Here is a 9,967-nt window from a genome sequence, read left to right on the forward strand (position 1 = left end):
TTTGATGAGAAGAATGAAGGGAAAATACATGTTAATATATTATTTGTTCCCTTTGATGGAAGTTTTGTAATGAATGACTGAAAAATACATGGTGAGAGAAAAATGCATATTATAGTAATTGAGGAATGTTTTTCACTTGTTGAAGTTATAGTATTGAATTTAACACACTAACACTTTACAACAATGAACTAACAATCTTCATGATGAAAATAGCAATATGGAAGATTTATCTGCATAATGAAAAAGGCAATATGGGAGATTCCAATCATGTTCCAAGGCATTTTTTAAAATGTGGATGTGAGAAAAGGTTGTTGTGGAAGGTGCTGTTTGTATATGGGAATTTCCTGATCATTGTGTGTAATCCTAATGTTGATAGATATATCTACTAAGTGGTTCTAGTTAATGGGGCATTGATTTGAGCATTCAATATATCTTTATTCTTTATCAAGGTATTTTTTTACTGTATTTGCATTCTTCAATTTATGCTTATGACGTTTCCTTTGCAACATCTAGTGCAAATGCTAGTTATAAATTGTACAGTTATTTTGTTAGAGAAAAGGATAGTTGATTATTACAAGCTTGTTAAATTGTTATAAATTGTACCATTATTTTGTTTGAGAAAAGGATACATGTTTTGGTAATTATTAAAATCATATTAATGTCCTTTTAGAGAGATATATTTTATTGAAAATTTGATGATTCTTTTAGGATTTGTTCTTGGATATATGGAAACTTTTTTGAATGATGTATGAAAACTCAAATGCCCCATTTGTAAATCTGCATGTTTCCCGACCCTAGACCTGCACAAAAGTGGGCATGACTACGTGATGCCAAAGGTCGACGGTCACTTTTGGGGAGTGAAGAATCTTGATGCTAGCACCTCCCTCCTCCCTACAACGAAAAAACCCTAAGAAACATCGTCATCGACTTATCTAAAGTAAGCAATATATATAATTGCTATTGCTATTATAAAAATGTTAATATTAATATTACTTAAATTTAATGTTAAAATATTATTAATAATAATCAATAGTAATATTATCCATCGTTTACTAAAATAACCTAATATTATTATAAAATTAAATGTAGCATTATTAATGCAACATTATTATAATTGCTAATAACAATATTGTTAATGTTACTGATACTGCTATTAATAATATTTTTTTCTAAAAAATATTAATAATAATTAACACTAGTGTATTATTGAACCTTTTATTAAACCTAAACTAAATATTAGTAATCTTATTGTTAAACCTAATCTTAAGAAAACCTAAATGATTATTACAAGCTTGTTAAATTGTTATAAATTGTACGGTTATTTTGTTTGAGAAAAGGATACATGTTTTTGGTAATTATTAAAATAATATTAATGTCTTTTTAGAGAGAAATATTTTATTGAAAATTTGATGATTCTTTTAGGATTTGTTCTTGGATGTATGGAAATGTCTTTGAATGATATTTGAGTCATGTAGTGTAATCATGGATTTTTAATGCATTATAAATACTTTTATTTAATAAGAAATACATCTATCTCTTAAAAAAACTTTGTATTATAAATTGAATTACAAAATTGAATTAAAGTGGACATGTGGTCTAAGGAGACGTTTCATAATGTAATGGGCATTTCAAGAGTGAAGTCACTTTTCAAAATAGGTTATGCATGTTTTACAAAGCTAAGTTTCGATGAAGTGAATATGATTTGTTTAAACACTTGATTTAGATATGCAAGGAAGTTACCTCCATGCATTCTATACATTGATGTAGTGGGGTTAGCATTGAATTTTAGTCGTCCAATTAGAATTTGTCATTAAAGAAAAATTTAAAATGCTCACTTCCAATAAAGAGAGGCCTTTCCACATTATTATTTATTTTACAAAAAATAATAATTTATAGAAATAAAAAATGAAATTATGTATTTTAATAATAAAGGAAATCAATTAATTTTAAAAATAAAAATATGTATTTTAATAATAAAAAAATTGACTAATTAAATATATATATATATATAAAATAATTATTTATGATATATCCTATATTAAAAACATGACATTATTGGATATCCTTGAAAACAAAAGCACTTTCTATATATACACACTATTAGTAAAATTATATTTTTATATTAAAATCGTAGACATTATCCAATATCCATGAAGCAAAGATATTATTTTCCTAAAAACTTGAATTATAACCATCCATTTATAGAAAATATATTATTAGACACCATAAAAAATGTTATTACAAACCTCTCTCCATGAAAAGAGAAACACTGGAAAAGTACATTACACACAGCTTTTGCCCTACACAGATTTTTTCTTTGTAAACACCATAAAGTAGACAATCCAACAGGCTAACAGATCAAAGTGGGACTTCAAAAAACAACGAAAGTTCCGTTACCCTTTTGTTCCTTTTTCTTTCCTCCAGGGTAACGGAAGCCAACAACGGAAAGGAGCATTAGAAACCTCTTTACCACAAACCAAAGGACATGAAAAAAAAAAAATTGAGATTATAATGGGAATTCAAATAACGACGGAAGCTGCATTAACTTTATTCTTGCACTCTAGCGAAAACACACGAGGGAAGGGGAGTAGCCAAACGCTAAAATTATACGTCGTGTATTTTGCATTCGATGTGCTCTGTATCGACGGTGCATATTTGCTCGTCCACAAGAGAAAGAACTTCGCCCGTGGCCACTGCATGTTTTGCATGCACTGTGTGTGCAAACTCTACAACTCTTTGGCTGTTTATTGCAATCAAAACAAAAAAAACAGATAAGAAAAGTTAAATAACCATCCATTTAAAAGTTTGGGTAAATAAAAGCTATAGTGTGAGAAGGCAATGCAGCAACCGCCTTAAATGTCCTATATACTAGGATATATTATTCGATCAAAATATTCTATAGTTTAATTCTTGAACAATGTAGTCTGTAATTTATAGTTGCTTCAAATAAAAATGCAAGAAGGGTATTTATTTAGTGGGCCAGTGCGATGAAATAATATGCATGCTAGCATATTATTAACATTGTGTTAGGAGATGAATACCTGTAAGCCCATTCATTGTCGAACCATGCGACCACTTTAATCATGTCCTCTCCCACGACCATGGTGAGTGTGGTATCTACAGTGGCTGAAGCTTTGGAACCGCGAAAGTCCATGGAAACCAAGTGATCGTCACACACTGCGAGTATACCATGGAGGGGTCCATCGGAAGCAGCCTTCTTGAACGCTTTCCTCACATCATCTACGGTGAACCCCTTATTCCCCACGTTGACTACCAAGTCCACGACAGAAACGTTGGGGGTGGGCACGCGCATAGCAATGCCGTTGAGCTTGTCCTTGAGATTGAGAGTGCTGGGTAGCACTCGAGATAGTGAATTAATGGATATATCGATGTTTGTTGGAACTATGTTTAGCGCCGCCGCCCTTGATCTCCTCTTGTCACAGTGTATTGCATCCAACAGACTCTGCATTAAAGTCATCCAATCTGAAATTAGTTCATTTCCATAACTAACTATTCCTGTAATATGAAACAATAACAGTTAGTCGAGTTAGAATTCTTAAAATAACATTAATGTAATATTGAACTATATTTATTAAAACGTGATGAAGAAATGTGGAAATTAGCAAATTTTCCCAGTAATTTTTTTAGAAAATGTTTACAGTACAATCCAATCTGTACCTGATCACTGGTGTATGAAAGTGTTGCAGCTACAGTCCCTTTCACTATGCCTGCATCAACCACACCACAGTGACACCATTTTTATTATTGTTATCACTTGCGCATCTTAGTTAAAAATATCATAAATCAGGAAGAAATCACTTACCACCGAACTCTTTGTCCAGGGTTTGGATTAATGGAGCAAGGCAATTTATTGTGCCAGAGCCATTACTGCAAAGTGAAGTGATGTCAAGATCAAGATCAAGATTGAGTGAAGGATTGATATTATTATCATTTGGTATATTCTGGAAAGATTGAAAGAGGAACAAGAAAGCCTTCGTGCTGAGAAACCAGTCAAATCAAGCATCTTCTCTAACACACACACACACAAAATAACTCCACACCACTAAAATTTAAATCTAAACTATTCGAACACATTCAGCCCACCTGTAGATCTTTCTCGTTTTGCGCTGGTAAAACTCAATGGTCACTGTATATATATAACTATACTATCAAATCCTACGTTAGTTATGCAGGGCAGATCTGAGAAAGGAATGAAATGATGGTTTCTTTTTTTAACCTAATGATGTCGTGCGCGTCGTGAGAGTATTCGCTGTCATTGATTCCCACAACATATGTGGGAATATCGTCGCCCTTGCCAGGTGCTGTAATGATCACCTTTTTAGCCCCGGCTGCAATGTGCTTCTCAGCTTGGGTTCTCTCTGTAAACTTTCCAGTCGCCTGCATCATTGGATTGCATTAATTCAAGCTCAACCAAATCTTTGTCGACATCATTGGATTGCATTAATTCAAGCTCAACCAAATCTTTGTCAACATCATTAGATTGCATTAATTCAAGCTCAACCAAATCTTTGTCAACTATAGTTACTACGTATTCGTCGAAGCATATATATATATTTGTATTTCAAAATATATATGCCCCTACCTCGATGACAAGGTCGACACCCAGGTCCTTCCATGGCAATAGCGAGGGGTCTCTCTCAGATAGAACAAAGATTTGTTTCCCACCCACGCTCATGCTTCTGTGACCATTCGCATCAGTCGCTTTAAATACGCCCTCCACATCAGCTTCAAATTTACCCATAATTGAGTCATACTTGAGAAGGTGGGCAGCCTACACTCACGTTACAAAAGTAAAACTAAACGTTATAAAGAATCTAAACATCGACAATATATATATATATATATAGACATACGCAGTGATATGAACAGGCTCCCGTCCCTCCCTGGTTATAACATACATACATTTTCGACACCAGTAGTGTCATTGATGGCGACTATTTCAAGAGGCGAGCGCTTGTGGCCATGCCAGCAACGCATAAAATTGCGGCCAATGCGTCCGAATCCGTTGATAGCGACTTTCATCTTTGCAACGGTTTCTCCTCTCACGGCTCCCGTGTTTCCAGCCTGATTATTTCAGTTACCAGATAAAAAGTAATCAGCAATACGAATGGCCACGCGAGCTGTGATGAGAGAATACGATTGGGAATAGTATTGACTCACCTTAGCTACAACCTGTGAGGCAACCGCATCAAAGAGGCTGAGGTTGTTCTCCCGTACATGTCTTCCATATGTGATACAACTAGATGTCGACTTCAGCCCCGCAAACTCTGATATTTCACCTCTCTGCAGTGCACACAAGATGATTTTTATTAATGATTTCGGCCTTGCAGCGGCACGTGAAGTGGAAATAAACCTGAAGTGAAGCTGTTACTGTATTAGAAAGTCAAAATATATGAATGCGAAGGAAAATAACCTTGAAGACAGAAGGAAGCGAGCGGGTCAAAGATGAGGATGTGGCAGCTGCAGGGCGACGCGCGCGAGCGGGGGCTGCTATGTTGGCTACCTGTGCGGATGAAGCTAAAGCCATTCTTGATCAGAGATTGGTTGCAACAATACCTTGCAATTTGGTTGATGACTTGACTGATCCATCTGCCTGTCTGGCTATCAATATATATAGTTATACACAGAGGCACACTCCCTTGTGATATTGTATTCTTCAGAGGCTTCTCTTACAATATATTTGTTAGAGACACACAAAGAGGCTTCTCATACAATAGATTTGTTATACACAGAGACAGAGGCTTCTCTTGCAATATATTTATTGTATTTGTATTCGACCGTCTCTTTCTTTGAAGGAAGTACTCGATAACGTTGCCCTGTACTTTCTCTGATTCTTCCACGCAACTTTCTTGCATTTTTCAATTCGATGGCCCCTGAATTTGACATTAAAGTAAAACGTGCTTTTATGATCATTAAAGCAAAAGTATGTTGTTATCCTTACGCGAGACTATTATTTTTATATTTTTATTTTTATCATTAAAGCAAAAGTATTAGAGTATTATTTTTATATTGTTTGGAAAGGAAAATTGGCAACCAAAATATGTCGAAATGTCGATCAATCGGGTCTTGCTTACACGGGCATTTGTTCTTTCCAAGAGAATGTTGCCATATAATAAGATTATTATAGTTAACCAATCATGTTGAGCAAAATTCTTTAGAATTTCCTTACCATTCAGAATTTAAGAGGATACTATTAAATAAGAGTATGATATTATTCAATTTCTTTTAAAGATAAAAAATTATATTCACAAGGTAATGAATAATATTTTCCTAAAATTTCTCCAATCTTCCATTAAAATTGTGTATTAAAATTTGGATATCTTTTTTTTATTAAAAGAATATTTTTCTTTTCTCAATCAATGATGTGGCTCTTGAAATGATTCCTTTCTTAACAAATAATTGTTTTCTTTTCTTTGCAAGTGGTGTGAGTCGTGGTAAATGATTACTCACTTAGCTTTTTGTTTGAAAAAACAATTTATTTTTATTAAAAGAATATTTTTCATTTCTTTGCAAGTGGTGTGAGTGTTGAGATAAGTGTCCACTTAACCTTTGGCTTGAGAAAACAGTGCCCCAAGGACATCTAAGTAGTTGAGAATCATATATTGGGCTTGGGTCATACTAGCCTTTAACATGGCTGGCCACACTAGCTCTTTAACATGGAGCTTGGGCCACACTAGCCCTTTAACATGGCTAGAGCTTGGGCCACACTAACCCAAAAAGAATTTTCCCTGAAGAAACATCATTTAAGGCCTCAAAAAGGAATCAAATCTAGACCTCAATTTTCCAAACTGTGTTTGGTCAATAAAAATCCTTCTATAAGTTCATTCCTTCAAATTTTCCATTCTAAAAGCATTAATATGGATGAAAAATAATGCATTTTATCCAATAAAGATCATATTATTTTGTTCCACAAAGAGGCTTCTCATACAATAGATTTGTTATACACAGAGACACAGGCTTCTCTTGCAATATATTTATTGTATTTGTATTCGACCGTCTCTTTCTTTGAAGGAAGTACTCGATAACGTTGCCCTGTACTTTCTCTGATTCTTCCACGCAACTTTCTTGCATTTTTCAATTCGATGGCCCCTGAATTTGACATTAAAGTAAAACGTGCTTTTATGATCATTAAAGCAAAAGTATGTTGTTATCCTTACGCGAGACTATTATTTTTATATTTTTATTTTTATCATTAAAGCAAAAGTATTAGAGTATTATTTTTATATTTTTTGGAAAGGAAAATTGGCAACCAAAATATGTCGAAATGTCGATCAATCGGGTCTTGCTTACACGGGCATTTGTTCTTTCCAAGAGAATGTTGCCATATAATAAGATTATTATAGTTAACCAATCATGTTGAGCAAAATTCTTTAGAATTTCCCTACCATTCAGAATTTAAGAGGATACTATTAAATAAGAGTATGATATTATTCCATTTCTTTTAAAGATAAAAAATTATATTCACAAGGTAATGAATAATATTTTCCTAAAATTTCTCCAATCTTTCATTAAAATTGTGTATTAAAATTTGGATATCTTCTTTTTATTAAAAGAATATTTTCCTTTTCTCAATCAATGATGTGGCTCTTTAAATGATTTCTTTCTTAACTTTTGGATTGAGAAAAATAATTGTTTTCTTTTCTTTGCAAGTGGTGTGAGTCTTGGTAAATGATTACTTACTTAGTTTTTTGTTTGAAAAAACAATTTATTTTTATTAAAAGAATATTTTTTATTTCTTTACAAGTGGTGTGAGTCTTGAGATAAGTGTCCACTTAACCTTTGGCTTAAGAAAACAGTGCCCCAAGGGCATCTAAGTAGTTGAGAATCATATATGGGGCTTGGGTCATACTAGCTCTTTAACATGGCTGGCCACACTAGCCCTTTAACATGGAGCTTGGGCCACACTACCCCTTTAACATGGCTAGAGCTTGGGCCACACTAGCCCTTTAACATGGCTAGAGCTTGGGCCACACTAACCCTTACACATAACTGGATTTAGAATTTCCAACCAATCACCTTAATATCATGGAGTGCCTTAACAACATACCCATCACCATCTACTCTATGATTATTAAAAAAAAGTTTAAAATGTATTTAAATAAAAATACAAATAAACAATGTCTTTTATCTAAAAAAAAAAAAAAATATTGTAAATTTAAAAATTGCTAATAAATTTTGTAGTATAACTGAAAAATAGATTTTGCTAAACATAACCATTAATGTTTAAAATACAATAAAAATATTTAATATAATTAAAAACAATAGCGGAGTAAAGGTTAGAATTTTATTACAATGATGGTCAAGTTGGATTTAATAAGGTAAGGATTTACTATAATAATAACTACAACTAAAGGTAGTGCATTTTATACTGGATTCGATTTAGGCTAAGGTGTAAGGTGATCCAGGATGGAGAGGCCTTAAGATTAATTGTAATGTATTTTTTGTAATAAAGTTTATAAATGTAGTTAGTTTATTTGAAATTTTGGTTTCAAAAATATGATTAATATGAGAATATAGATAAGTAGAATGTTTATTTATTTTTTATAAAATAAAGAGTTTAGATATTTTTTTAAATTAAGAAGTTAGTAATGAAATATTTTATATAATTAGAATTATGGGTTTATAATGGTCTTTTATTTAATTATGGATTTAGTTAAGGCTAAAACAATTAAAGTAATATAGGATCCAAAGATGTTGGCTTTACTTCTCTAGGCCTTCTCTTGGGTGGGGAGAGGATTGGGGAAAGTTCTCCAGGCCTTCTCTTCTATTTCCTTTGCAGGTCAAAAGATAATTTCAACATGTCTCCCGCACTTGTTCTCCCGTACTTGTCTCGCATGTGGGGGGAGGATTGGGGAAAGTTCTCTGGGCCTTCTCTTCTATTTCCTTTGTAGGTCAAAAGATAATTTCAACAGGTCTCCTGCACTTGTTCTCCCGTACTTGTCTCGCATTTGGGATAATATTGGGAGTAATATCTTTGATTCTTGCCAGCAACGGTACTTTGATAACAATTTTCTCAAAGTTTTCCATTTGATTGGTATATAAAGAGCATAAATATTAAAGTATAAATGTATTAGCAGCTAAATTATATAATCATTAATCATGATGTCATCCTCTTGATGTCATCTAGGAGAATCATTAACAACAAAAATATATAATATAATAAAAATAAGAACTTAGTTTTAGAGTAAAGATTAGAGTTTTATTATAATGGTGGTCAAAGTTGGCTAGGCTAAGATGATAATGAATATATAAAAATTAGGTTAAGCATGCATATATATATATATATATATATATATTTATAATAACGATAACTTATGGTATTGGACTCCACCTTCCATTTGGCTAAGAGTAAGTTGAATAGGGAATGGAGGCTTTGGTTACATTAAGTCGATAATAAGATTATTTTTAAATTATAATTAAAGTATAAATGTATTAGCAGCTAAACTATATAATCATTAATCATGATGTCATCCTCCTGATGTCATCTAGGAGAATGTTGTCATTCAGAATTGCATACAAATCTTATTAAACAAAATTTCTAAAAATTATCCGTATTAAGTAAAAATATAATTATTCAAAACTTTTTATAGATACATGAAAGTAATGAATGACATTTTCTCTAGTTTTCTCCAATCTTCCTGAAAAAAATGTGCATGGATTTACTAAAATATTAATATTAATATTAAAATATTTTGATGTATTACTCTTAATAGATTATTTTTATAATAAAATAATTTTAAAAATAATCTATAAAAAATAAAAAATAAACTATTTTTTTAATTTTTAAATTTTAAAACATATTTTAAATTGGAAAATCATTAACAACAAAATATATAATATAATTAAAATAAGAACTTAGTTTTAGAGTAAAGATTAGAGTTTTATTACAATGGTGGTGAAAGTTGGCTAGGGTAGGGTGAGGTGATAATGAATATATAGAGGTTAG

The 9,967-nt window shown here is 32.1% G+C and overlaps 1 protein-coding gene across 1 annotated transcript; it reads right to left on the bottom strand.

The window, feature by feature from the left end:
- Window positions 1-2,185: 2,185 nt before the first annotated feature.
- LOC149143232 (glyceraldehyde-3-phosphate dehydrogenase A, chloroplastic-like) lies at window positions 2,186-5,754 on the bottom strand. Its single transcript, XM_089448350.1, has 9 exons — window positions 5,435-5,754; window positions 5,182-5,304; window positions 4,924-5,085; window positions 4,604-4,792; window positions 4,238-4,398; window positions 3,824-3,888; window positions 3,679-3,728; window positions 3,042-3,463; window positions 2,186-2,740 (listed from the first exon to the last, which is right to left on the bottom strand). Exons 1-9 carry the CDS (start codon window positions 5,546-5,548, stop codon window positions 2,605-2,607), a joined length of 1,422 nt encoding a protein of 473 aa, XP_089304476.1. The 5' UTR covers window positions 5,549-5,754; the 3' UTR covers window positions 2,186-2,604.
- Window positions 5,755-9,967: the final 4,213 nt, after the last annotated feature.

The sequence above is a fragment of the Pinus tabuliformis genome, chromosome X (genome assembly GCF_031772625.1).
Source record: "Pinus tabuliformis cultivar Carrire ecotype Pingquan chromosome X, CPIR1, whole genome shotgun sequence".
Classification (NCBI taxonomy): domain Eukaryota; kingdom Viridiplantae; phylum Streptophyta; class Pinopsida; order Pinales; family Pinaceae; genus Pinus; species Pinus tabuliformis.